The sequence below is a fragment of the Aquila chrysaetos genome, chromosome 5, assembly GCF_900496995.4.
Source record: "Aquila chrysaetos chrysaetos chromosome 5, bAquChr1.4, whole genome shotgun sequence".
NCBI lineage: Eukaryota > Metazoa > Chordata > Aves > Accipitriformes > Accipitridae > Aquila > Aquila chrysaetos.
This window is the reverse complement of record NC_044008.1, coordinates 37,986,540-38,013,607: the sequence shown is the minus strand read 5'-3', so window position 1 is coordinate 38,013,607 and position 27,068 is coordinate 37,986,540. Positions and strand designations below refer to the sequence as shown.

Below are 27,068 nucleotides of genomic sequence, written 5' to 3'. Positions count from 1 at the left end.
GCCAGTTGTAGTCCAGTGGTAGGGCAGGGTGGCAGAGCATAGAGATCCTGCCTCCAGACGGCCCAGTGGCTGCTGGGGTGGGTTTCTCTAGAGGACAGTTGCATGGGACTGCATGTGCTGGCCTTGCACATTGCTCTCCTTGATCACGGAGCCCAGGCTTACCTGGCTGCAGGCTGTGGTAGCTGGAAACCCAAGGACCCAGTAGGGCGGTCTCACCCATGCGGAGGATCTCCAGCCCTGCTGCATAGCCCAGAAGAGGCTATGGAAGTGTTGCACCGCCTAGTTTGAGATGGTATATCCCCTCCTGTGCTGCAAAGAGCATGGTGATAGGTTCTTGCATTAGTGTGGGGTTGGGTCTTGGTATGCGGCTGCGTGTCAGAAGCTCTTGGCCTGGGGATGTGTGTCCCTCCTATCTGCTTTCAAGGGCAGGAGGCCAGTGTCTGTCTGAAAGTGTGACTCCCCTGTGTCACCTATAGCAGTGGCTTGAAGTGCAGAGCAAGCTACGGACTTGGAGAGAGCACCCAGCTCCTCTGGGAGGTACTGGAGGAGGGAAGGAAACTTCATGTCCTGGGGTTTCCCTGCCCGCAGTAGGATGCCGGTGGGGAGCTGGCTGGGATGTGACCTGTTTCTAGTGGGGGCCTTAAAGCTTGGGCCGTATGTTGTATCCATTCTTGCTTTGTGCTCTGCCCTGCTCCCCAGGCTGTCCTTCTGGGCTGGTGGTCTTAACTCTGCCTTGCCCTCTGCGTTGTACGGGCTGGATGCCTGCCTGGGGTCTTGTGGGGAGTGCCATGTGGTGCAGGGGGAGATCAGGGTGTGATGGTGGTTAGGGTTGGCATTTCTGGTCTGTTTTTGGGTAGTACAGCCCCTCCCCACTGTCTAGTGGCCCTGCCTTGCCAAGACCTGGACTGATGCAATGGCATCTTAGTCCTGTAGGTGCTTGTCATCCTACTAGTGTCCCCAGAGGTCTCCTTGTGATTGGAGTGACACTCCAATAACCACTGTCAACAGTGGAGAGCTGCTGCAAACTTTCAGCTTGCCATCACTTGGGTTTTGTGGAAGACTTGCTTGCTGTTGGGCCATGGAGATACCAGGCATGCTCCATGGGGCTGTGGCATGGCCACTAGTGTGCTGCCCTGAATCAGGGTGATTTGAGGAGAGATTCATGTGCTTCTCTGGATGTGTCCTGGCTCTGTGGGCAGAGGAGGCATAGGACTGAAAAGTACCCAGGGATTGCCTTGTGGCAGGGTGAAGCAGAGACAGATGTGCTTGCTTAAGGAACTGAGGTGAGAAGGTACCTTGTGAGGGTCCTGCATCCAGACCAATGTCTTCTGCTCAGGGCAGAGAATGGCAGGAACTCGTCTCACCTCTGTGTCTCCTGCCAGGAGAACAAATGCCTGGGTATGGGCAGGAGGAGCTGGTCTGCAGCAGGTTTACCCTGCGTGAGAGCTGTCCCCTGGGTAAGGTCCATGGCTCCAGCTGATGGTGAAAGGTGTCTGTAGGTCCCAGAACATAAGAGGGTGCCAGATGTGCGGCTGGGTCTCTGTAGCGAGGCGCTTAATGCAGTGGGCTGGGTAGTACAAGCATGGATGTGAGTGTCCTTCAGCATGTTGGCTTTGATACTTGGGCATGTCTCTTCTAGCTTAGCAGACCTCTTGGCAAGGTGGAAGGCTGCGATGGCATCCTGAGGATGCTCAACCGTCATCTCCCTGAGCTGGGGAACTGCCCTGTTGAGACAGTAATCTCTTGGGAGTTGTGGGTCTGGCCTCCCCAAACGTTTCAACAGCATTGAACCCCTGCTGTGGCCCAAGCACCCCTGGGTGCCATCCTTTCCATGAGATCCTGCAGAGACACAGGGGACAGGACTCGATATTGGGGAGCAGGGGGGAGTCTCCATTGCAGAGCTGCAGCAGCAGTGCTTCCTCTGCCGAGGCCGCAGACTATTCTTGGGTGCTGCCCCATTGTGCTTGGACTTATCGGCTCCCCCGGGTGCCTCTCCCTGCTTCCCCCTTGCTCGAATGTCTTCCTGCCCTGACCACAGGGGTGGCTGAGCCCCGTTGACATCCCCCTGCCCAACATGGGGGATGAGCAATGTCGGAGAGGGGCTGACCCAGCTATAAGCAGTGTCACGTGTGAAACACCCCAGCCTTGGGGACAAAATGCTTGTGCACTTGGGCTTGCTTGTGGTCAGGCTGCCTTCCGCCCCTCTGGGTGAGCAGGATGTTGGTCCTTGGGTGCCTTTTGTGCAAAAGGCTAATTTCGGAGGGAAATGCCTGAAGTCCTTCTTGCTTCAAGCGCTGGGGGAGGTTCAAGGCTGCCTTTCCCCTCTGGGGGTGGGTGAACATGTTTCTGGTGTGTGTGGGGGGGATGTCCTGTGGCTGTGGCTGCTTGGGGCTTCCTGGCTGGAGCAGCTCCTGGTCTGATCCTGCACTGGGGCTCAGTACTACCCTGCCCGCCAGCCCCGTGAGCTGCCTGAGGACATCGGAGCTCTGCCAGTGCTGGAATTGCAAGCAGGCAGCTGGCTCTTGCATCCTCTCTGCTGTTGAGCCCTGCTGGTGGGGGGGGGGGGTTGGGAAACTGAGGCACAGAGTGGTGAAGGAGCCTGTTAGCAAGCCCCTTCCCCTTGGGAGGCATGCTCCATGGTGTTGAGGCTGCCCTGCTTTCTTGCCGAGCTGTCCCTAGCACAGACCAGCCGTCTTTCTCCCCCAGTTTTCCCTTCCCTTGTGTTTCCTGGGAGTTTGATGTGCTGAGGAGCAAAACTGCCCAGGGCTGGGTCAACTCAGTGCAGTGGCAGGAACCCTGCAGCACCACATCCCATATGGGGCAGTGAGATGAAGGTGCTGTCCTGTTTTTAAGCCCCGTGGCTGGGCTCTGAAGCATTTCCCTCCCTGGAGCCCTGTTTTGCAAGCTTGCGTCCCTGCATTTTGTTGCTGTGCCTTATAAGTCCCGGCTCCCGGGGCAGCCAGCAGCCTCACCGCATTCCAGCGGCCTCGAGTCAAGTGGCCCTAGCTGCGTTGCGGTGGCCAGGGCCAGGGTTCTGTATCCCCTCTGTGGCTCTGTTGGTGGCCCTGGGTGCCTGAGAGGCACCCACTGGGATGCTCTCCCATGGGAAGAGCTGTAGCCTGTGTGCCTGAGCTGCTGAGACCTCAGGGTGGCTGCCTGGAGTGGGGACTGCCTTTGGGATGCTGTGGCAGAGCTTGTCCCCGTCCTCAGCAGGATGGCATGGGGCTCCCTTCTGCTGGTGGCATAGGAAGAGGGCTTGGCGGATGTATTGGTGTGAAGGAGTGTGAAATGGCTTGTCTTCAGGGGAAAATAATGGCATGTAGCTGGGGGTGGCTTCCTGAAGAGGGGGAATGTTCAGCGGCATGGTCTGGATGTGGCACTAGAGCATGTTCCTACTGTCGGTGTCCTTGGATGTCTCCTAACCACTGGTGGTAAAGGCTTGCGTGCTCTGAGTGCTGGGAGCGTGGCCCCAGGAGCCAGCCAATTTTGGGGGCTGAAGTGGCCACAGCTGTGCAAAAGCAGGGCTGTGGGTAATGCAGCTAAAGGGCTGATCTTGCAGAAGGGGAGGGTCAGCCTTGCTGGCTTCTAGCAGGATTTGGAGCAGTCTTTTAACAAAAGCCCAGTGCTGGAGACCTACCAGAGCAGCTTTGCTGGAGGTGGGTACCTACATCTTTGCATCTAACATTTCTGACATAACTTGACCCTTGCTGGGCTGCAGGGCAGTGTCTGGCTCTGCTTGGGACTCCCTTTCAAGAGCTGTTATTTAAAAGCAGGCATGGCCAAGAGATGTGGATGTTGTAAGACCCATGCTGACCTCCTGGCAGTGCTGGAGCTGTGGTAGGAAGAGGCAGGTGTTGCTGCTTGGCTTCTTTAAAGCCTTGGTGCTAAGTACCTGGCTGTGCTTGCACTTGGGTGTATGTCTCTTCTGGGAGACGCAGCTGTACCAGGACTACTTTAGAGCCACTGAGGACTTGACCACTAAATGGGTTTGTCCTTGTCCCTCCCTCCTGTGTAGGAAGCTATGCTGGGATCCTCCCTCTCTAGGACATGGCCTCGATGGTGTTGTTCCCTCCTGGCACAAATCCTGTTTTCCATGGCTCTCCTCCATCTCTGCTGGGTGTTTGGACTGGGGACATCCCCAGAGGGGGCAGGGATGGGGAAGGGAAAGCACTTTCTGCAGGGCCTCCAGCAGCGTGACCCTGCTGGGCTGCCCTAGGTGGGAGCAGCTCCCTGCCCCACTGCCCTGCTTCTCTCTGTAGGTGTGTGTCCAGTTTAGATCAGTTGTCCTGGTTGAGATGGGGTTGCTTTCACCTGGTATCTTACCTCGAGTGGCTGGTAGCAGAGTCTAAGAGTGAGCATAAGAACAAGGTATTCCTGGAGATCTGCTTCTGCTGTATCTTCTCCAAGCTCCTGCTGAACATGCAGTTTGGCCCAGGCAGTTCTTGATCTAGCTCTGGATGGATTTTTTTTTTTGTTCTGTGACTTTTCCAGCTGCTCTGTGGAGAGGCTGAATATCTACATGGATCTGGTGTTTGGTGGCAGGGAGTTGAAGCAGGGCAAATATATTTAAGCAGAAGCCTACCCTGTTTTGGCCTGTTGAGTGCAAGGGCTGGAAGCCTGGATTCATCAGCCCTGGGTGGTCCTAGTGGGGTCTTAAAGCCTGGAGGACTTGGACTGCAAAGGGCTGACTGAGATTCCCAGTTTGGTTAATCCACTGGAAGATGCTTGTCCAGATCCTGTTGCCCTCATCTACAGTTTGTTCTTTTTGGGAGCAGGGGCAGGAGGCTGGACCAGGGCTGCCCACAGTGCATGAGATGCTCAGGCTGGCAAGTTGCCTCCTGCTTTTCTCCTGTGGGATAACCCAGATCTCCTTTGCTTTCTGATTGCTGCTGATCCCATGTTTACACCTGGTCTCAGAAGCAGTCTCCCTTTGGCTTACCTCACTGTCCCTTGAATGTATTGCTTGGGTCTCTCCTTACCAGCCTCACCCTCCCTTCCCTGAATAACTTGGTCTCACTTTCCCCCTACGCTTTTCTAGATCACTTAGGGATATGCTGAATTGCAGAGATCTCAAAACCAACCACTTGGTCTCATTTCTTCTAACAAGCTCTTCTGAGCAGGGACCTTTCTTAGTCTGTCTTGAGACCCTTGGGGAAATCTTGTTTGAAGATGTTAGCTGGTGGCATTTGGGATTTCCCAGGCTTTCTTTGGGGCTATGCCAGCCGTTGGCGGGTGCTGTGGATTGGCTGGGATCCCCTTTCTGATGCTGTGTATGGTGACAGACTGGACCTGGAGGCCAAGGGAAGGTTTTGGCCTGGGAGAGAAGGTCTCTTGCTCCCGTCCTTGGCAGCAACTTATGGGGCTGGCATTAGGAGCTTGTTACTTCTGACAAAGAGCTTTCCGAGGCACTTGCGTTGCTCTGTTCCGGCTGTTGTAAGGGCTCTGAGTAGCTGACTTCCCCTTCCCTGAGCAACCGTGCATCTTCCATTCTGTCACGCCTGTCGCAAGGACTTACGGAGCGACACATCACGGGACCATTTAGAGACCCAACAGGGATGCAGATTTCTATCTGCTTGGAAGAAACATCCATTCTGGGGTCTGAGCACACTCAGATCCTGAAATATTGAAAAGGGATGGTGCTTTCACATGGCTGAGGCACATGTGTGCCACCACACTCTGCGCAGTCCTCCCCTGCAAGAGATGGCCACACGTCTTCTGGGAATGTACTGCAGGCGCTCCATGTAGCTCACACTGAAGCACAAGTGCTGAAGTCTTCGATGCAGCCAGCAAGCTGAGAGAGAGTGCCATTGCCCACTCTGTCTGGGCATGAGGTGGTCCTGGAGGGATGCATCAAATGAGGGCCTGGGCTGGGTGGGGAGACTGTAGGCTTGAGCCTGGGCATAGAAAGTGTTTCTGGAGTGCTCCAGATAGCATCGTGCTTCCTTAGACGGGGCAAAGCAAAAGCTGGGGTATACGGTAGGGCCATCCGTACTGAGGGGCCAGGGGAGGGGATGGGAAGGATGCCAGTGTTGGAGGGAAGGATGCTCAGTGGTTGCATTCTGCAGCAGTCTTGAGATATGCCAGGCTGCAGAAGGGCTCCGCACACTAATGGGGGGTGGTAGCACCCACTGGGGTGTTTACCAGGTGGTGGCAGCCCTTAGCCTCAGCATGCATGGAGAGCAAGAGGGCCAGAGGACCCCAAGACTTTCATGATCACTGTCCATCCTGGAGGGCTTAAGCTGCCCCCCTGAGTTGATGTGAAGGGTATCTGCCCTAGCAGGACTGTCTTGGGCACAGGAGCTCAAGGAGGTGTGTGTTTTCTCCTGTAAAGAGAAGAAACTTCCCTGCTTGGAGGAGTCTGAATCTGACTGCCCCCAAAGAGTTACAGGGTGCAGAGGCTGTGCTGCATGCTTCTGTGTTTTCAGGTGGCTGCTGTCTCTAGCCCAGGAGCAGAGCAAGTGTGTGCTGCTTGCTTTGGTGGCAGAAGAGGTTTAATGAGGTGTCAGATACAACCCACTTTGGGAAATGAGAAATGGCTGAGCAAAAACTAAAATGTGGGAGCAGAGTGCTTCTGCCCTGCAAATGTAATGGGGTCACTCCAGACTTGGAAACGGGCCAGGAGATGGGCTCTGGCTTAGGGCTCCTGGTCCTGCTGCATGTTTTGCAGCTCAAAAGCTTCTGGCACTGTTTGGTGCCATTCTGAGCATTTGGGCATCAGTGCTGTCCCGTGACCTTCTCAAGGCTTGTTTGGGACTGGCTTGGTGGGTGGCATCCCCATGCAATGAAAAGCAAGAAACATGGAGCTCCATCTCATTCCCATAGTCCTCTGAATTGCCTTGCCTAGCTGTGAGTGCTTGCCGAGCTGTGCTTGTGGTCTCCTGGTCCTTGTTAATGATGACTAGTGTCTTGGTGACCTCTGTTGTGCATAACTTCCCTTTCTGGGTCTGTGCTGATTTACAAGAAGTCTTGGCAGCTTCATCATGCTGCTTCCTATGGAAATAGGCTGTTGCCCAATGTCTCCCAGTGCAGGGAGAAGGTGGCCATGATGGTCCGACTGTTGAGCAGAGTTCTCCCAGGCCATGAACCTTCAACACTGTTTCTTCTTCCTGGCTATTCATGTGAACTATTGTAGATAATTCCAACAGACTATCTATTGAAATCTTCCTCTCGTACTGTATTTTTGCTTATACGTGCTGAGTGCATTTGGACTTAGTACCTGACTTCTACAACTTGGAAAGAGCAGCAGCCTACATGGACTTGGTGCAGCACAGCTGGCTTTTGGCTGGGCACAACAGAACAAACACTGTAAGAGCTGGTTTGGGAGTGACTTCTGAAGGGTCTGATGTGTGTTGGTGAAGGAGCTGGGATGGACCCAAAAGTCATCTTCCCAATAATGTTCTGGGGCTGTTGCAGAAGTCAAAAGATGTTAGTGTAGCAGTGAGGTATTTTTCAAAATTGAGGGCTGTCTTTGAATCAGTGACTGAAGTAAAGTGCCAGGGTAGGTTGAGGAAAGGAGACCTAGTGTATGATATGTAGAAAGAGCTAGAGAGACAACTGGGGTTTGTACTGGTATCTTATGGATCTTTGATACATGTCACGCTCTGTGTTAGTGCTTTTGGCAGTGGATGGTCTTCTAACAGTCTTTTCAAGTTTTAGTCATCAAGGTCCAGTCAGACTGTGGAGCTGGTGTTCATGCCCTAATCAACCCAGACTATTCTGGTAGAGACTGAATTTTTGTAAAGGTCTAAATACTTTGTGGCAGGGAGGAAAGGACTGGGTGTATCTTATCCTGGACAACACTCCTCTAATGTAGGGAAGGGTTAGTGCCTGCAAGGCCAACTTTGGTGCAAGGTGTCTTACTCTTATTGTACCTAGCTTCTGAACTGTGCTCTGTACTCCCACTTTGGTAATAAGCATCTCCTTTCAGTAGACCTCATTGACCTCTCTCCTAGGTACGGACGCTGTTTGTCAGTGGCCTTCCTGTGGATATCAAGCCCAGAGAGCTCTACCTACTCTTCCGACCATTCAAGGTAAGAAGGTCTTCAAATTTGGTCTTTGGTGGGAAAGATGCTGTCTTGTGGCCAATCTGGCAGCGAAGATCTCTGTCAGAGGGGAAGCAAGGATGAAGTGGGAAGGTAGGCCTTCTGTGAAAGCTTGAGGAACCTGGTATGAAACCAGCATGGTATCCCATGGCTTGTGCTCAGCTGGGTAAGGTCCCCTGGAGCCTGTTGTTGAAATCCTGCTGTCTCCAAGCTCAATGAAGGCTGCTTGGTCAGCCCTGCTGCCCAGCTGGACCAGACCTTCCTTGCGGATGTGTCCTGATCCCCTGACTGTCCATCCTTCACTAGATCACCACACAGGCTGTCCTTGGGGGAAGTGAGGTTCCCTTGTTTGCACTCTTCTAGAACAGGGTGCTCTGTGCTCTCTAGGCACTAGCCAGGCAGGGTGCTCATCTCAGTAGCTTGATGAAGAGCTAGAAAATGGGTTTTCTTCCCAAAGGGCCAGAATGGACTAGCTAAGATGCCTGCTCTGCCCTTAGTCTAATCTCAGCCTTCTCTTTTGGTGGGAAGGAGAAGTGTTAACATGCCTACTCTGGTGGCAAAGTCTGCCTTATGAAGTGTTTGGTGCTACAGGAACTCCTGGAGCTGTCACGTCATGTCTCAGTTGTAGCTTGGCTCCTTCAGGAACCTGACACTGACTTGCTTTCTTCCCTTCTGCAGGGTTATGAAGGGTCACTGATCAAGCTAACTTCAAAGCAGGTACCTCCTTCTTCCAGCTTGGGCATTTTTAGCTTTTGCTAGAAAACCAGACATGCTGGGAGGGGAGGGGGACAGATGCCACTTCACTATGTAAAGCATTGTCTGTGTTCCATACCATGTATACAGCTGGGTTCTGCTTTCCTGTGCTGTTCTGGTGACCCCAAGCTCCCAGCTGTGCTGAATGGCTCCATATCCTCTATTGCTGCCCAGGGCCACATGTGCTGGGTGAGACCTGATGCTTCAGCCTCAAACCCAGAGCTGCCAGAAACCTTCCCCAGTCCCATCCTAATCAAGGCAGTAGTTCCCCTTGTGGGCAAGGGGTACCCTTGCTGGTGGCTACCAGGGCGAGCAGTGCCCCCACGTGTAGGAATGCCAAAGCATTTTGGTGTGATGGGAGCAGACACGGAGCAGGAATCTTGGGCTGATGACCCAAGACCCTTCAAGCTCTGCTTGAAGGCCCTCTGCAGCTTTAGATGGTCTCTCCTGCTTGCTGTAAGCTGTCTGGGGCAGAGGGGGGTGGCAGGGTAGTCTGAGGAGCTGGAAGAGGCTTCCAAACTGAAATCAGCATTATTTCTTTTAGCCAGTTGGTTTTGTGACCTTTGACAGCCGGGCTGGTGCTGAAGCAGCAAAGAACGCCTTGAACGTGAGTACCTGGTGTGCTGGAAGCGCTGGGGGCCATATGCCCTGCTGTAGCTGGACCTGGAGCTGTGGGCTAGTGTTGCTTGGCTTGTCCGTAGCATAAGAAGGGTCAGGGTGTCACAGCTGTGCCCTTGAGTATGGAAGCTAAATGGTCCTGCAGCATCCCACCAGGGAAGCAGGTGAGCTTGTTTAAGGCTGACATCAGCCTGAGCAAATGGATGCAAACTGTCCCACACTTAGTGTAGGTATGGCTTCTGGCCACTGGAGGACTGCTCCAGGGCTGCTTGGTGTGGGGAAAGAACAGCTACTTCTTTCTTGAGTCAGCATGTAGCTCCTTACTCAACAGTTGGTCTCTGATAACAGGAACCAGGCTGTGAATCCTGTTCCTTATCCATTAAGTGCTGCTCCCTTTATGGGGAAGAGTTGTGGACTGAGAGACCCCGCCTTGTTCAAATGAGTGTGGATTACCTATGTGTGTCGATGTATAGCCAGAGCTACTCTTTGAGGAGATTTTCTTCCTGCTGTCTGCACTGAGGTAGGGGCTCATCCTAGCTTGACTTGGAGTACCTGAAGCTGGCAGGTCTTCTCTGGGGAACCAACCCTTAGCAAACAGATGAGAAGAGAGGTCTTGGGGGCATAGGTGGTTCCCAGGTGTATACAGGCATAGGGTGATACCCAGATGATGCACTGTAGTGCTTTAATGAGGCATGTGGAGCTCAACTTGCATTTAGCATCAGCTTTGAGGCTTTAGGCCGAGCTCATCAGGGTATGTGGGTAGTGAAGCAGGCTCATTGCAAAGCTGGTCTGTCATGTGGCCATAGGACGTGCTTGGTGCTAGTGGCCTTGTTAAAGCCTCACTTACCAAATGCCTTGATGAAAAGTGTGTGGCAGTTCAGCAGAGCAGGTCCTTGTCCAGGACCTCTGCAGCCAGAAGGTACTTCCTTCAGGAAGGAAGGAAGGAAACCAGCCTTCCTGTGCTGCTGTTTCTATGGCAGGGCATGAGGCAGGGTCAAAGCTATCTGGTACAGGCTCTTTAGCACATTCATGGCACTTTCAAACTGCTGCAGCTCGAAAAAAGACTGGAGGATGGTCAACATGGCAGGCATACCCAAAATGATCTCCATCCCATGTGGGCCTGCAGAATTTAGTGGGATCTAGGCAGCAAGACATGCTGATCTGGTTCTGCTCTGCTGTAGACCTTGCCTTGGGCACTGGGGCATGTACTAGTGTCTCTGCCCAGGCTAGCAGTAGATGTAGCAGCACCACAGTATAGATAGGAGCTCCGGTGTAGATGGGGTTATCCCAGCTCCAGCAGTCAGATCTTTCCTGTCCAGTGTTGGTAGCCATCGCTGCTATGCTGGTTGGTGAACTGCACATAAGGAGCAAAACTGTGTCCCTCATGTTGGAAGCAGTGGTCCTAAGCCAGCTAAACATAGAAATACAAGCATGTGGGAGCTTGAGTGTTGCAGTGAGGTGACAAAAATCTGGGCATGTGACTGCAGCGTGATGGCCTTGTTTCCCCAGTTGCTTCATGAATAGACACAGCCTGTGCTTGGACTGGAAACCTCACCTCTGAGAGATTCCTGTGCTTTTTTCTGTGACAGGGCATCCGCTTTGACCCGGAGAACCCCCAGACCTTGCGGTTAGAGTTTGCTAAAGCCAACACAAAGATGGCCAAGAGCAAGCTGATGGCCACACCAAACCCCACCAATATCCACCCTGCCTTGGGCGCACACTTCATTGCACGGGACCCCTGTGAGTATGCTGGGAGGGACTTTGAGGTCATGGCTGGTCCAACCTGGGAGATGCCTAACCCTGGGAATGCTGTGAGGGCAGAAAGGAAACCATAGCCCTGTATGCTCTTGTTGAAATCTGCCTGGTGCAGGAAGGCCAGCATGTTAGGGTTGCAGAATAGTAACAGGCATCTGGTAAGGCTTCTGGCCAAGACTAGAAGTGTTGGGAGAGCAGAGTTGGCTTTGGTAGCTCAAGTGATGCTTTAAGTCCTTTAAACCATCCCTAGGTGCGAAACAGAAAGGTTGAGTCCTGTGCCATGCACCCTCAGCGTAGCCTGGTGGGGTGAGCAGCCCTGCTGAGGCCTGTTGGGCAGCCTGAAACGTGGTGCTGAGCACCCTGTCTTTCTGTCCTGCCATCCTGTGGCACCAGCCCCGCACTGTGTGTGTGAACCAGCCTGCTCAAAGCCTGTGTGGGGCACTGAGCAGTGATGGAGCATGTTCCTGCCTCTCTTGGCAAGGCTGGGAGGCCAGAGGAGCAGCTGATCGCAGAGATGCTGCAGGGGTGCTGCATTTCATACCTCACTGAGATGGCAGTGCAAAGCTTTAGTTTGGGGTTGGAAATCCAGAGCCTGTCCCTGAAACAGGCTGTTGGGGCCAGCAACTGAGATGCTGTCACCTTGTCTCCTCCTGTCTAGATGACCTGACTGGAGCGGCTCTTATTCCAGCGTCCCCAGAAGCGTGGGCTCCCTACCCACTGTACACCACGGAGCTAACCCCTGCCATCCCCCATGCCGCCTTCACGTACCCGGCGGCCGCTGCGGCGGCCGCTGCTCTTCACGCTCAGGTGAGTCACTCCCCGTGTCCTGTGCCAGGAACTGGGCTCTCCTCTCTCTCCCCTGCCCTGGTGCTTGCTCCCGTGGGTCTCTGCTTGGCTGGTTTAACCCCGGCCTCTGCACCTTGGCTCCTGGGCAAAGCCTCCTCCTGGCTGAAGTGTATGGGGGGGGCCCCCCAGCCCCATGCAAACTGCAGGGGAGAGGTCTATGTGGCCGAGAACAGTCAGAGCTGGAAGATGATTTCTGACCCTGCAGGTCCAGCCTGCTCCCCTGCAAGAGGCAAGCAGATGGGAGAAAGTCAGGGCTTGACTTGTGTCTGGCTTTGCTGGTCCCTGTGGCCGGAGAGCAGTGTTGTGGGACTGTGAGGAAACACTACCTGCCAGCAAGTAAAATAGCTATGAAATGTCCTCCTTGAAGTCAGAGCAAAGGCAACAGGCTTAGCTCAGTGCTGAAGCTGAGGGGCTCAGCTGAGACCCCCTTGGGCCAAGCGACTCAAAGACTTTTGAAGCTGGAGGAGGATGTCCTGCAGGAGATGAGCGATCAGAGCCTTGCCACAGTGAGGAACTCTGATGGGGCAGTGGTGTTAGCCACCCTGGGTGCAGGCTAGAGAGGGTGTCTCTGTATGAGCCTCTGGAAATGCTGGTGGTGGTGCAGCTAGCTGCCCGGTGTCCCAGGGTATGCTTGCTGAGAGCTGGAGGTGTAGGGATGCCTGTACTGGTCTGAAACTGGAACGCTTTAATGTACTGAGACCAACACCCCTGCTGAGCATGAAGTCCCTGAAACCATGGAAAGGCAAAGGGAAAGCCAAAACAGAAGTAGTGTCCTAATTTCAGGTTAAGGTGCTTGGTTTGGAGCACTTGTACAGGAGAACCTGGAGCCCCTGCCCTGCTTGGTGTTACCAGCCAGCTGTGCTCTGCCTGCTTTGGTCTCTGCTCCTGTAGTAGTGCCATGGGGGGCTAGGGCAGTGGGACTCTGGGCTTAGACCTCAGAGCATTGGGGCTTAACCTCTGCTCTCTGCCCTGCCAAGCAGGGTGTTTAGCTCCACTCTTCCCTGCTTAAATTGAGAGGAAGAAAAGCTGTGTCCCCTCACCTCATCCACCTGGCTGACGGTCAGCTCAGCTGGCCCTTTGGCATCCTCTTGCTTCCTGCAAGCATCTTGACTCTAACTGCCCAGCTTCAACCCAAGCTTGTTTCCCAAAAGCAATATGGAGGCAGCGGAGGGGATGCAGGCTCCTGGCCTGTCTAGGCTTGTCTGTCCTGCCCCTCGCACACCTGCAGGCCTCTGCTGCTTTTGCCCTTCTACTGATGAGCTAGTGTTGGCCTGAAGCTCCTGCAGGGTAGGCAAGAAGTATGTGGGGTCCAGGGCAGGACCAGGCACTGGCTCATTCTTCCAAGGGCCTCCAGAGCCAGGCTGGTCCTTCACTGGGAGGGTTGTGCTTGCTGGTGTTCTCCAAAAGTTACTAATGGTGCCCACAACTACAGGAGCATGCTCTGCTCCTGGGTAGCCCAGGAGAGCAGATGTCTTCCTTTCCCTACCCCTCGTGTGTAGGGTGATGGAGCCAAGGGCTTTTGCTGGTTGAATTGCCCCTGGCAGGGAGGACCAGGAAAAACCCCTCTGGCCTGGCTGAGGTGATTGAGGGATGTGAAACCATTACTGCAGTTCCTTCAAGGATGGTCATCAGTGACTGTATGGGGACCCTGAGCATAAGGGTTAGACACCAAAACTTTGTGGTGGGGGAGAAAAACTCTGCTCCCCTGAAATGGAGGGTATCAAGGAGGCCTTCAGCCAGAGCTTTTCCCTCCTAGTCTTAGTTCCTGCCCTCCAGCTGGCAAGCTGCTAGCTTTCAAAGAGGTATTTTGGCCTGAAGAATGACCCTGAGGCTCCAGGGAGCTCCCTGCATAGGTAGAACTCCCTGCCCAAGGAAGTCCCTAAGTGGTGATGTACCCCTAAGCCTTAGGGAGCCAGTGTAGCCCCTCCAGGCCCATGGCCATGGCCGGACCCAGCTATCTTCTGAAGAGCAGCTGGGCTGGCCGAGCAGCTCCTTGCTGCGTTGCGCTTGAGCCAGTGGTGACCTCGCAGGGAGACATTCTGGCGCAGTATATGTTACCAATAAAGTTTTATGGGGTTAAACATTACTCAGGCTGGCAGCTCTGAGCTGCCTGGTCTCTAGGCTGGAGCCCTCTCCCTTGCAGAGCCAAGGCAGGGTGGAGCAAGTCAGTGAGATGACTTTTGCTCACAAACTGGGCCAAAAGCTGTAACCTTAGTCTTGGTGTGCTGAGTCCTCTGCGCTCACTGGCAGGGGCTGGTTTGCCTTGCTGGCAGGGTGGTGGGCACATGGGTTGTTCTCCAGGACAGCTGCAGTTCTTCCTTCTGAGACTGGTGTTGGCTGGAGGATGTTCTTGGGGACGGCCAGAGCTGTAGCAGCTCCGTAGCAATCAGTCTTGAAGCAGGCATGAAGTTGGAGGCTGTAGCTAAACTGAGAGCTTGTCGCAAAAGGTGTAAACTTGAAGTGCTCGTCCTCTCGCAGCTCTGTGTTCAAGTCTGGTAGCGAGCGGGAGAGGAGGTGGCCGCCCTCTGCGATGCACCTATGCAACCTCCTGAAGAGCTGCCCAGAGGGCTGGCAGGAGTGACGAGGGGCAGGAGATGGCGTGAGGCTGGCCCGGCCTCAGCTCGCGCGCTGGGAGCTGTCGGTAAGCTGCTCGCAGACGAGACTGGTGGCTGCTGCTCCCGGCACTGGCGAGCTGCTGTGCCATGATGATGCTCCCGGCAGGCACCAGGCTGCTGTAGACGTGACTGTGGCCTGACCCTGCGCTGCTAAGAGCCTCTACCTGTGGGGACTCCACTGACTTTAAGATTGTCCCATCTGCCTTCCCTCCCACCCTCTCTCAAATCCCTCCTTTGATGTCCCTAGTGAACTCCAGCCATGATGCCAGCGCAGGCTAGCCCTGAAGCTCAGAGCTGTCCCTGGAGATGGGACACCCTAGTGATGCCTTATTGCAGCTAGTGGAGTGGCTGTACTACAGCTCCATTCCTAGAAGTGTTAAGCATGATGGCAGCCACGTCTGGAAAGACTGGTAAGGTAACCATCTCTCCTCCAAGGTGCACCATGGGATTTGCAAGCTTCTGCCCATCTCTGTAGCCCGTATCTCCTTGGCAACCCAGTGCATGGGCCTCACGCTACCCACCCACCAGAGCCTGGGGAATGAGATACCAGGCCTTCTTTCTAACCCACATCTCCAACTTGGCAGCACATGACATGGCGCACACAGCATGGCACCATCTTACATCAACTCCCCCCAGCTGAGCCAGGCTCAGCCAGGTCCTGCCGGTGGGAGGGGAGCAGCCCGGTTGAGCCGGGGGCAGAGACAACCCTGCCACTTGGCGTGAAAGAAACCTGGTTTCTCCCCAACCATGACCCTTCGAGGGCAACCAGAAATACACCTTGACCTCACTCCTGGCACACGGTGGGGGAGGTGAGTGACGTGATAGTGATAGCACACGACTAAATTCTAGTGGGCACGTTAGACAACAGCACTTGCCGGTCACTTTGTTCCAGAATTGCATACCGGGACAGACCCTGCCCTTAATCATGGGTCTAATCTCACCTCTTTCCTCTCCAGTTACTGGAAATGAAGCAAGTTCCTACCTGGAGCTTGGCTTCTCTCTTGCAACCTGAAATCACAGGCAGGACACAGGTCTTGTGAGCCATAACGAAGGGAATCGGCAGCCTGGGAGAGATGGGAGCGGCGTAGGAAACTGGGAGCTTGGGAAGAGGGAAGGTGGCCTGGCTTGGGACTGGTTGGCAGGGAGGATGGTTGCTGTGGTCAGCTCTAACTGAAGGAACCAGAGTCCTGGCTCACTTCTCCTTGCAGTGGCTCTGGGTAGACTTTTCTCCTCTTTGTGGAAGTGGTGTTGGGGAAAGCAGTCATCAAAGATGGGGGCCCAGGTCTGCCTTTGCCCTTGGAAGACTGTGAGGTGCAAAGATGTGCAGAGCTGGTCCCCTGGGAAGATGGGGAGAGCTTGCCACAAGCATAGAGACAGTGATACAGCTTGTCTTGTTCTGCTTGGACCTGGTGAACAGTTTCATCTATTGCCTGTGTGATGGAGTTGGGCTGCATTGCGTCTCTAATGTGAAACCACTTGTTTTGGAGCGCCTCTAAGCCAGGCTTTGAGTGGGCAGTAGGAGACACCGGGGGCTGTCAATGCTCCTGGAGCTCTTCTGCAAAGGGATGCTTTCAGCTGTGGCAGCACGCCTGAGGGGCAGGACTTGCCCTGGAAAGCAGGGCCTGGATGCAGGATTGTTTCATAAGAACATGAGCGAGGCTGGTGGCAGTTAACACATGGTGCTTGTAGGAGACTAGGCTGATGTGTTGGGTACCCAGAGCCCAGGAGACTGTCTGTGGTAGATGCTTCCAAGGCAGGGAGCAGGTCATGGGCCAAAAGCTCACAGATGCCAATCCCTTTGGGGTGGGCTGCCCAAGCTGCCCTCAGAGCATCCATGTTGCTGCTGCTGGCAGCAGCTTTGTCTGGAGGCTTTGAGGAGATGGTGGAGGTGGGCCTCTGTAGCTGGGACCTGTCCAAGCAAGTGGTGGGTGGAAGGAGCAGTCCTGGATCATGGCTATGTGGTGGTGGTGGTGCAAGAGCCCAGTGGGACCCTGAGGCTTCCCAGCACTGAGTTAAGGCAGAGCCCATTGATGGAAGGAGAGGTCAGTGTTCAAAAAAAAAAAAAAAAACAAAACACAAACACCCTTTCCCTCTTGTTTGGTGCGTGGGCTGGCTCAGAGCAAGTTGGATCTCCTGAGTGGTGGCTGCTGTTGTGGATGGACATGAGGCAGATCCCAGTGGCTGTGATCTGGTGCTGACCCTAGAGAACTGGGAATGTGGGAAAGATCTGCTAGGGTGGGCTCAGGTGCTGTGCTCCTCTTTGAGTACTGCCTTCTGTTAGGATGCTGCTGTTTGGTGGGCATGTGACAACCTGGGTGCCACCAGCCTGGCGGAGCCCTGGAGCACCAAGCAATGACCGCCACGGTGGATCTGCTGGACAAAGGGGATCCTGCTTTTGCACCACTGGCCTCTGGACTCACTACATGGTCCCATCTGCAAAATCTCCTGAACTTTGTCTTGGGGCAGCTAAGCTCTGATAGACCCTCCCTGGGCTGGGAGGCTGGAGACAGTGATGGATTTTCTGTGCCTAATAACTTGTTGCCTGTTTGTTGGGGCTGTCGTGTAGGACTTCCCAGGATAGTTTTTTTTCAGGGCAATCTCCATGCTTCCTGGAGGTATGAAGCACTCTTCAAGACCTCCATGGTTATGGTGTTGTCTTAACCTCCAGTGACTTAGTGCTGGCATAGCTGGCTGAGCAGCCCTGAGCAAGCTCTCCCCAAGCCAGCTGTTTCCTCCTAGCCAGTGAAAAGCAGGCAGGAGATGTTCTTAGCTCCTCCAGGTACCTGCTGAGCAGCCATTCTTGCTAAATTACACCTGATGAGTGAACTGGACCAAGACACCATCAGAAGTGACTTACCTGTGGCCAGCACTGGCTCTCCCTGGCTAGCTCAGCCCAAAGGAAAGCAGCACAAATTGCTCCTGTTCTGGGAAAAGGAGAAATGCTTGTTTGCTGCGGTCTGCGAGATGGGTATATCTCCACGAGCTGTAGCATAAGCTGCCTCCAGGCCCAGAGGGGTACAAGGCATTGGATGGATGCCTGTTAAAACACTCCTCCTAAGCAACAGGACGGATCAGCGTCTGTCGTGTTGTGCATGCTCCTCAACATGGTGTGAGATGATGTGCTGATCTTCCAGCTCTCCCTCACCATAGCTGCCTGGGGAGATGTGTGTGCTTGATTCAACTTCAGCAAGGTTTTCTTGGTGGTGGGCTGAGCTGCTTGTGTCTTACACAGCATGCAAGTGTTTAGATGCTCGTCTCCTCAACCCAGCCCCCTGAAGGACCCTGGAAGCGGGTGGCTTGGGTGAAGTGCCTGCTGCTGAGGCTGGAAGCGTGTGTCCAGAGAGCACTAATGGATGATGTTAGTGCCTTCTGGGTGCACCTTTGCAGGCTGTCCTCGCCTGCCCTGAGTCACGTTCCCAGCAGCTGGAGCAGAGCAGCTCTTGCCAGCCACCAGAGTAGTCTGCCCAAGGCTTGCACCCAGTGACCCGCGGTCTGGGGGAAGCGATGACCGTGAAGTTTGTGGCTTGCCGTGGTAAGGCTGTCTCGGCAGTGCAATTGAAGATGCCACTCTGCATGTCAGCAGCTGGTAACTAGATGCAGCTCTTGGACATGCTGGTTGGGGTCCTACCAGCTCCCAGGAGCACAATGGAGTGCTTTGTCCCTGCCTGCACAGGGAGCCTTTCTGGTACCTGGGGAGGTGGCTGTGTCCGTTCCTGTCGTAGGGATAGCTCTGAGCTCCACAAGATGCTGGGGCTGACTGCAGAGCGAAGATAAGCAGGCCTAGAAGCAACTGAGGAGGAAAGGCAGGCCATCCAAGCTAAAGGTGGCTTGAGGATGGATCTGTGTATTCAGTCCTCCCCACCCCCCCTCTTTTTCCTGCTGAAGGAATTGCTCTCCATATGGATGGTGAGCAAGATAGGAAATTTAAATTCTGAGGGTAACTGGGAGACACAGTGGAGGACTTCACAAGGGGAGGGAAGTGCTGATGGGGTGTTTATCTGCCCCATTTATTGTTTCTTTGTGATTTTTAGGTAGCGCTGGTCTTGTGCTGCAGCAAGGGAGGGGCTGTTCGCTTCTGGATGTTTCACCTGGCCTCTGGAAGGTGGCAGGCAGAGGCACAAATTTCTCTTCTCCAGCTTTTTTCTGGGACAGATGTTGAACGCGGCAGCACGAGGCTGGCTGCAGTCAGCTGGCAGTGTCTGTCTTGTCACTACAGGCAGGCGAGCAGGAGATATTTTGCAGTGGTGTGGCCAGACTCCTTTCCAACTGTGAGCTAATGCAGCTCCAGAAACAACTGTGTCTCTTCCAGTAAAAGCCTCCCTTGCTCTGCGTTCCTTGCCCAGTGTTGGATGTCTCCATTCACTCTTTCTCAGCTTCCTCCTTGACAGATGTAGTATTTTGAGAGATAACGGATCTTCCAAAAGCCCTCAGAGAAATTTGCTCCCTACAGGGAAGTGCTTTGGCTTGGCCTGCTGGGTTGCAGTCCTCTTGGGATGTTAGAGAGTCTCTTGTAGTGCTGGTCTCTGCTTCCAGATGGCTCCAGGAGTCCCCTGTTTGGAGAACCTCTCTACTCCCTGGCAGAAGCAAGGTGTCTGAGACACTGTGAGGGATGTGGAGAGAAAACTGCCTTGGCATGTGCCACTGTCCTGAAGAGCATGTCCTCTTGGCTAGCTGCTGCCTCCAATCTTGGTTCTTCTAGTGCTTTCTGCTGGTTTCAGAAATGTCTGTCCTAGTGAGGGGGTCTTCCCGCTTCATCCCATCAAGCCCTTACTCTTTCTGTGGGCTGAAAGACCTGGCAGGTCATTTCCTCACCCTGCCAGCATGTCAGAGCCTTGGCTTGTACCCAAGATCATTGCATCTGCAAGAGCTCCTGCCAGCCTCCAGGCTGAGCCCCTCTGGCTGCAGGGCTGTGCTACTGGCAGGGGGAGCCACTGTGAATCAGGCCGGTTGGGTTTGTGTGTATGAGCATCAGAGACCTCCAGGAGGAAGGCAAGGAGAGGTGGTCCATCAGAAGTGGAGGTTTATTAGTGCCAGAGCTACAAACAGTGTGTGGTTTTTAGGAGAAAAGGAGCATTTCTCTTGAAACTGGAGGTGCTGGAGGCTCTGGCCAGGCATGGGGTGTGCATGTGGGGCAGAAGCTGGCTCAGACCCTCTGAGGAGGGGATGAAGAGCCACCAGGCTTGGGTAGTGGGGTCTTGTGTGCGTGCAGCTGCTGTGCTTGCTTACGCACAGGTGGGCTGCTTGTGCTGAGCCTGGTGTGGGATGGAGGCAGCTCTTGGGGTTAAGCAGCCTTGTGAATGCAGGGGGAGTTCCCAGTTGCTGCTGGGCAGAAGGAAACTACTTCCAGCTGTGGAGGGGAGGAGTGCTGGAGTGGGAGACGCTGGCCAGGGAGGAGGACTGCTGGCTGCTGAGATGTGGATCTGCTGAGCAGGCACCTCCTGGTGACAGGGCTGAGGGGGAGCAAGTAAGCCCTGTCCTTGCACTGGCAGCTGCTGTGGTGGCCCCATAAGGTGTCAGTGGTGATGCTGCCTGCACTGGGCTGCGAGCCTTTCTGGTCTGTGTCAGTGCAAGGAGATAACCGTGCCCAAGAGCAGCGCAGTGGCCCCAGGCTGGGGAGCAGGGGTGCAGCTTAGCCGGGTGCCTCTCGCAGGCTAATGGAGAAGTGAAGGCATCGTGTGTGTGGCACCAAGATAGCACTTTGGTCGTGGCACTAGATGGGACCCTTCCCTGGGGTCTTGGTAATGTCCATGCCCTTGATTCCCTCCGACAAGGCTGGACTGACTGGGATGCACCTGGCTGCTGTGTCATGGAGTAAGCTATGGGGCCAGCTGGGAGCTGACTTGGTGGCACCCACTTGCCTCATGAAGGTGTCTGGCAAGGAGTTTGACCAGCCCAGTGTGCCTGGCTACAGACAGCTACCTCAAGCGTGGTGCTGGAGCCTGAACAGAAGCCTGGGATCCAGCAGACCTAAACTTGTAGAAGCCCGCACAAGAAGAGGGACTTGAGGTCCCTGAGCTCATGCTTGGGGCTGTTCAGTTACTGGCATCACAGCCCTTGTGCTGGTGGAGGGAGGACGTGGCCACTGCAGGCAGTTGTGCTTTCTGGGAGGTGTGGGCTTATGGTCCCCTCCAGCTCCTGTATGGAGACTGCGGTGTCAAGGTGTTGGCAGTTTGCCGTGTGTCTCTGCATGAAGGAGTGAATGCAAAGCCTCTGGCTTTGCACCTCCGTCGGGTGTCAGGATTTTGCTTCTTACAGGGGTAAAGGGAGTAGGGTTTGAAGGTACCCACTGCGGATGTGCCTAGCTTGGAGAGTAATGCAAGGGCTGTCACTGAGTCTCTGGGTGTCCTGGTCTTCCGCTCTGTCTCTTCTGAAGACCTGTGTGCAGCTTCTGGAAAGCTGATGCAGCTGCGGTTGGGGACACAGGTCTGCATCTCTACTTCTGGATAACTTTGCAGCAAGACTTGCATTGCATGTATCATCCACTGCATCAGTTGGGTGGCATGCTGCCTGCTAGGCAGTTAGAAAATAGCCAGCTCCTCTTTCCTCCTCATTGCCAGCTGTCATCTCAACCTGGAGTGGCTTTCTTGATGTCTCTTGCATGCTTACAGCCTGCAGGGGAGACCCAGCTCTGGCAAGAGCCCTGTTAGAAAGAGGCTGGCAGGATCGCCCTTGCTGGGCATAGCTACGTAGGGGTTAGATGAGCTGTAAAGCCTCTGCCAAAGTAAATGCTTTGGCTGTGGCTGCAACTCTTCCTTTGCCCAACTGACCTGGGACCTTGCTTTAAGAAAGTCTGCCTGTTCTTGATCAAGGGTCCCTCTTGGGAGACCATGCACGGGGGTTGGAGCTGGCCTGGGAATACTGTTGTTTTTCCCTCTGGCCCTAGAGTGGTGCATGTGCTTGGGAGGGGAGCATCTAGCCAGACTTGTTCAGGCAAAGGGACAACCTTGCTGGAATGGTCTGGGAAGGGGAAGAGTTCATGCTGGGCTCTAGGGAGTTTTCTGCCTCTTTTCTACCCATCTTAGAGCGAAGTCCATCGTTCTGCTGGTACCCAGAACCCTGAATATACCTGCTGCTCTTGATGCTTGTCTGCACTGAGGCTGTGCTCTCCTCCCACCAGCTGGGGAGGGAGGAGAGTGGGGATGGCTGCTGTGTTTCAGCTAGCTCCCTTTGCAAAGAGCAGCAGGACTGAGGTCCGCAAGCTGCTCCTACTGCTGGATCTGTGTTCAGTCAAGTGGCACAGACTCCTCTCCCACTGCTGTCAGGCATGAAGCTGCTAAATCAGCCCAGCCTGATGTACCAGTCTTGCAGATCAAATGGGAGCATCTGGATGTCTGATGCTATTCTGCTGGACATTGCCAGCTTGCTGCATCTACTGACAGGCTGGGAAGTGACTGTTCAGTTACCGTTCCCATGTCTGCTAGTTGGGTTCCCATCCAGCAGTCCTTCCTCAGCAGGGAGCAGGCCTGAGCAGTAGATGTGGCAGCAATGACCTGCCAGGGAAGCCTGCAAGTCTTGCTGGTTTGCAGCTCTACCAAGTTCTTCCCATGATGTGGTCTGCCTGGAGCCTCTTCTGATGGCTGGGTTGTGGCTTAGAAAACTTCATGGGTCTCTTCTGTGGTGGATGAGCTGGTTCTTACCCCATATGTGTCATGCAGAGGTTGTCTGGTTTAAATGTGTGGTCTTGAGATGCCTCCTTCTGCTGGCTGAGGGCAGAGCAGCCACCACCTTGGGGTGCTGCATGCCCAAAGCGAGCCTTCTCTGCCCTGCCTGAGCCTGATCGGGGAGAAAGATGTAAACTTGGGGGGTGTGGGGGAATGGGAGCACGCTGAGGGGAGAACAGCCCTTCCTTGCGCACACTTCTCCAGTGGTAAACTTCATAGACAGCTTGGTGGTGAGGGGCTTTCCTAGCTTGAACGGTGGTGGTCTGTGTGCTGTAGTGAGCTGGGGCCAGGCATGGGTGTGAATTTGGGGGCTGTCTTCTGGTTATGCCACTAGGCAGAAAATACTCGAGATGTTGAGGCAAGCCCTGAGATGGAGTGCTAGCTTCCTTCTTAGATGTGTGGGATCCTGCCATCCTCCTTAAGGGAGGGCCTGGCCGGGTCCCAGTGCGTGGTGAGCCCGAGCCTGTCCTTGTATGAGCCGTCAGAGCCGGCCAGCATGCTGGGTAGTGCTGGCATGGTGCAGCCCCAGGTTGGGATGCTACTCAGGTAGTGTTTGGGGCTCACCCTGGAGCCTCCTTTCCCATGCTGGAGACATCTTTACTCAGTGGAGTACATGGCCTGAAGGAGCTGAAGGTTTGGGCTCTGGTCGAGATGATCCCAGATCACGGACCTGTGGCATGGCTTTCTTTTCCAGATGCGCTGGTATCCTCCCTCTGAAGCTACCCAGCAAGGATGGAAGTCTCGTCAGTTTTGTTAGTTCGTTAGTAAGTAATTAATTACTCTTGGAGCCGGGTCCTTGTCCTGCTTGTCCCTGGGCTCTTGTGGGGAGGAGGGATGGGAGCTCGGGCTCAGCCTCCTGCATCCACCCAAGGATGTGGTTGGGTTACACTGATGGGTGGTGGAGCCAAATCCACCCCGGCGGGAGCAGGGAGACCCACCGAGCCCCAGGGTGGGGAAGGAGCTGTGGGTGCCGCTCAGGGAGTGGATCCAGCCAGCCTCACTCACCGCTGCTCCTCTTCCGCAGCGTCTCTCCTCGGCTTGTGTTCCTCCTCCCTGCCTCTCCACGGAGGGATGTGCCAGGGACGATCGCTCAGACTCCTCTCAGTTTGGTTTGTGGCCAGCGGACAAGGCGCCTGGCCCCTGTGCGCTCCCCCCCCCCACCCCGGGGCTGCCAGCATCCCCCGTCCCCAGACTGTGAAGCTGCCGCGGCCCCCGCCACGGGCTGTGTGCTGCCTCCATCCATCCATCCTTCCATCCCTCCCTCCCTCCATTCCCAGGACATCCTCCCCGACTGAGCTTCGCCGTCCGGCTGTGCCGAAACCCAGCTGGGGGGGGGCTCGGTCCTGGACTTCCCCGAGCTCGCCCTGCCCCGGTAGCTCGGCTGAAGGAAATGAAAGGCAATGGGTTTTGCATGTTTTCTGGCATGAATTAAAACACTTAACTTGTGTATGTGTGAGTGTAAGTTTGTTTGTTCTAGCGTTTGTGTAACCGTTAGCAACAGGTCTTGGCCCAATGGATTGATCCATCAAGGTTTTCATCTTGCTTCGGTGAAGACTTGGCTTTGAGAAATACTAACTGTCCTTGTCTCACCCCTTCTCCCACCTCTGCCCTCCCCATCCCAGTACAACCAGAAAAATTTGAAAAATGTTTCTTTTTTTTTTTTTCTTTCAAGTATGATGCACTGGGTTTCTGTTCTCATCCATTCTTCTCTGGTTTTAAAGTCAGGGTTATTATATTGTTATTTTTTTCTTCAGACTTCTATATATAGAACAGCTGTAAAATATCTAACCTCTTTTTTTTTTCCACATCTTTCTGATTGGAGAGCATCCAGTCCTGCCAAATAATCAGCCATCCTTATGGGAATACCGAACAAAAAAAAAAAAGTACGAGTATTTTTGTACCATGTGTAATAAGGAAATATTTATGCATCATAAAGAATTTCTTGTGTGTTTGTGTGCAATTAATTATTATTATTATTAAAGAGAAATTGTAATCCTGTAAGATAAGTTAATGTTTAGTTAAAAGCTTGAAAGAGAAGGGTTGTCTTCTGTAACAATGATTCAGTCAGGCATAGTAAACAAGAAATTGTGCAATTTTTGTTTTAGCATCTTATTGCTTGGTATTGAAGTGCTTTAAGTATTATACGACCATGGCTGTCTCGCTTGTATTAAAAGATTTGAGAATAAGTTGCTATATAATTGCTGATCCTATGAGAATGTGAAACTGGATAATATATGAAATGCAACAACAAAAAAAAATATACCCAGAGGCTGCTGTGACTCTTTTTCTGTGGTCTGTTGTGTTTTCTTCTGGGGCTGGGTTGGGATGCTTTGGGCTTGGTGTTGCCCATCCCCCTTACCCTCCCTGCCCAGGTCCCCCAGCCGTGGCTGGAAGGATGCAGCCTGCTCTGGGATGTTGCTGAGGACCATGAGCGGGGTTGGGGCATCTTTCCCCCCGCCCCATGTAGAAGAAGAGCAAGTCCTTGCATGTGCAGGCATGTGTTGGAAAGGGACTGTTGATGCTGAGCTCTTCTGGAGGCCTCCGAGAGGGCAACCATGAGCTTTTTTGGGTGTTTTTGTTTCTTCCCCCGCCCCCGTCAAGTGCCTGTGGAGGCTGAGGGCCTCTCCTCCGTGCCAGCGCTGTTCTTCTCCGCCAGGGATGCAGCGAGGAGAGATGTCCATAGAAGGCAAACGTCCTCTGCGGCTGCAGCATCGCCCTGTGCCTGCCCGGCTCCTCCTCTGGCGCAGGGCGGCCTGGCTGGGGCTGCTGACATCTTTTTGTGGCCTTATCTGTACCTGCTAAAACAGCTGTGGGAACCGCAGGCGGCGGGGGGGGGGGGGGTTGTCCTGGTGGGACGAAAGCAGGGCTGGATGTTACAGCGGGAGCTGCCTGTGGCCGCACTGGAAAGAGCTTGCTGAAATCCCAGTGGGGTGGCCTGGGGGGGGTCTCCCCGCTGTGCCAAAGGGCTCCCCGCAGCTCAGCTCGGTGAGTCCCTGCGATGGGGAGGGAGGGCTCCTAAAGCCCTCCTGTGCAGCTTCCTACCCTGGGGATCAGTGTTTTCCTCTCTCCCCAGGGCTTCAAGGGCAGCGCTGAGCAAAGGCGAGGAGCAGGGGGGAAAAAAAAAAACAAAAACAACAACAACGCAAGAAAAAGCGAAAGGCAGGTCTAAAAATAACCCCGCTGGCCACTGTTCCTGGGAACGGGCTCAGCTGAGCTCTGCAGCTCTGGGAAGTGACTCGCTGTGGACCACAGGCTGCCTGAGCCAGAGCAGCCCTGCCAGCCTGTTCCCCATGGGATCTCCCCAACCCACAGTCCAGGCAAAACTTGTTCCTCGCTGAATCCCAGCTCCTGGCTGAATCCCGGCTGCTGCCTGAATCCCGGCTCCTGCCCGAATCCCAGCTTCTGCCAGGCCGGCTCTCCCCTGCCGGGTCCATCCACATCTCGCAGATCTGCTCACCCAAGCGGAAACACCCCGGAGAGCAGTCGGGACCTGGTGATGGGAGCGTGTAAGGCTTTAAATTATAGAGGAGATTTTTTTTTTTTCTTTTAAAAAAAAAAAGCCTTTAGCACATGCATTAACATGGCCAGGCAATGAATAATTTACGCTTGGCTCTATTAAGCTTTTACACCGGGACCCACGCAACACGGCTCGCCTCGGAGCTAAAGTAGGTCACGTCTGCTCCGAGGGTCCCCGGGCGTCCCCCTCCCTGGCCGGTGTGAGCGCGGCGCAGGCGTGTGTGTGCACACACATGTGCGCTTGCTGCCTCTGTCCATCCGTGTCTGCTTGTGCGTGTGTGCAATGGCCCTGCCCCTCCCAGGCTGCTCCCGCTTGTGTCCCGTTCAAAGGGACGCTCTTTGGGCAGCGATTTAGGGACGGGGAATGTCCCCGGTCTGTGGGTGGGATGAAGCTCCGGGGTGGAGAGCAGGTCTGGATGGGGCACAGCCTGATGGCATTGCCCAGGAAAAAGGGCGCAGGTTGCTGGCACCCAGGTGCTTCGGTCCGTGGTGCTGTCTGGACCTGTTGGGTAGTGGCTGTAGGAGAAAGCTGCCGGAAAAGAGAGGGGATGTCATTGGGGCTGGAAGAAGAAGAAATAGGGAAAAGGCTGGTTTTGGCACACTTTCATTTTACATTTTACTGGAAACTCCTCCTCTCTTTTCCTTGTTTTGAAGGTGGGGGAAAAAAAAAAAAATCTATCTGGGAGCTTTCAGACCATTTTCTCTGGAAAGCGCTGTGCCATGGCACATGGTCCAGGCACTGCAGCAAGGAGCACTTTGGAAATACAAAAATCCAGCTGTTCTGATGCAAAAAGGCCTCTCAGCACGGCCGTGCTGGACAAGCTGCCGCAGAGTTGGCTTGGGCCCCCATTTGAAATGATTAGACACGCTTGCAGCAGGCCAGGGCATCTTCAGGGAGGCCAGATGCAAAACTCAGTCCCTGCTTGAAACCAGAGACATAGGGAAGGAGGCAGGTCATCTAACACCTGCGTTCATCCAAGGACCTGCTGATCGCAAGAGACCGCAGACCTCCTGTCTCCGAGGTCAGGAGTGCCTCGCGGTGCTGATGCTCTCCTCATGGTCCTGCATGCCTTTGGTGATGATTAAGGATACCCAGATGCAGCTCAGTCGTGCAGGTTGCATGATCTGGTGCCTTCAGCCATTTCTACAGCATATGCGAAGAAAAGTGATTCAAACGGCTTCTGCAAAGGATCAAAATGGTTTTTGCAAACCCCAGCAACTTCCATCTGCTGGTCTGCACTGGCAGCGCAGGGAGAAGAGCC

General features: G+C 54.3%; 1 protein-coding gene across 2 annotated transcripts in view; it reads left to right on the top strand.

Annotated features, from left to right (window-relative positions):
- Positions 1–24,574, top strand: part of RBPMS2 (RNA binding protein, mRNA processing factor 2) — a 30,471-nt gene extending 5,897 nt beyond the window's left edge. The window contains exons 2-9 of one of the 2 annotated variants that reach the window (XR_005932465.1): positions 7,953–8,030; positions 8,721–8,759; positions 9,340–9,402; positions 11,003–11,153; positions 11,827–11,975; positions 14,877–15,039; positions 22,985–23,054; positions 23,315–24,574. Coding sequence is in view for 1 of the 2 variants with exons in the window: in XM_030015722.2 (XP_029871582.1) it covers positions 7,953–8,030; positions 8,721–8,759; positions 9,340–9,402; positions 11,003–11,153; positions 11,827–11,975; positions 22,985–23,047 (543 nt within the window). In the remaining variant the exon portion in view is untranslated. The remainder of the gene's footprint in view (positions 1–7,952; positions 8,031–8,720; positions 8,760–9,339; positions 9,403–11,002; positions 11,154–11,826; positions 11,976–14,876; positions 15,040–22,984; positions 23,055–23,314) is intronic. The other variant, XM_030015722.2, reaches the window with a different exon arrangement.
- Positions 24,575–27,068: the final 2,494 nt, after the last annotated feature.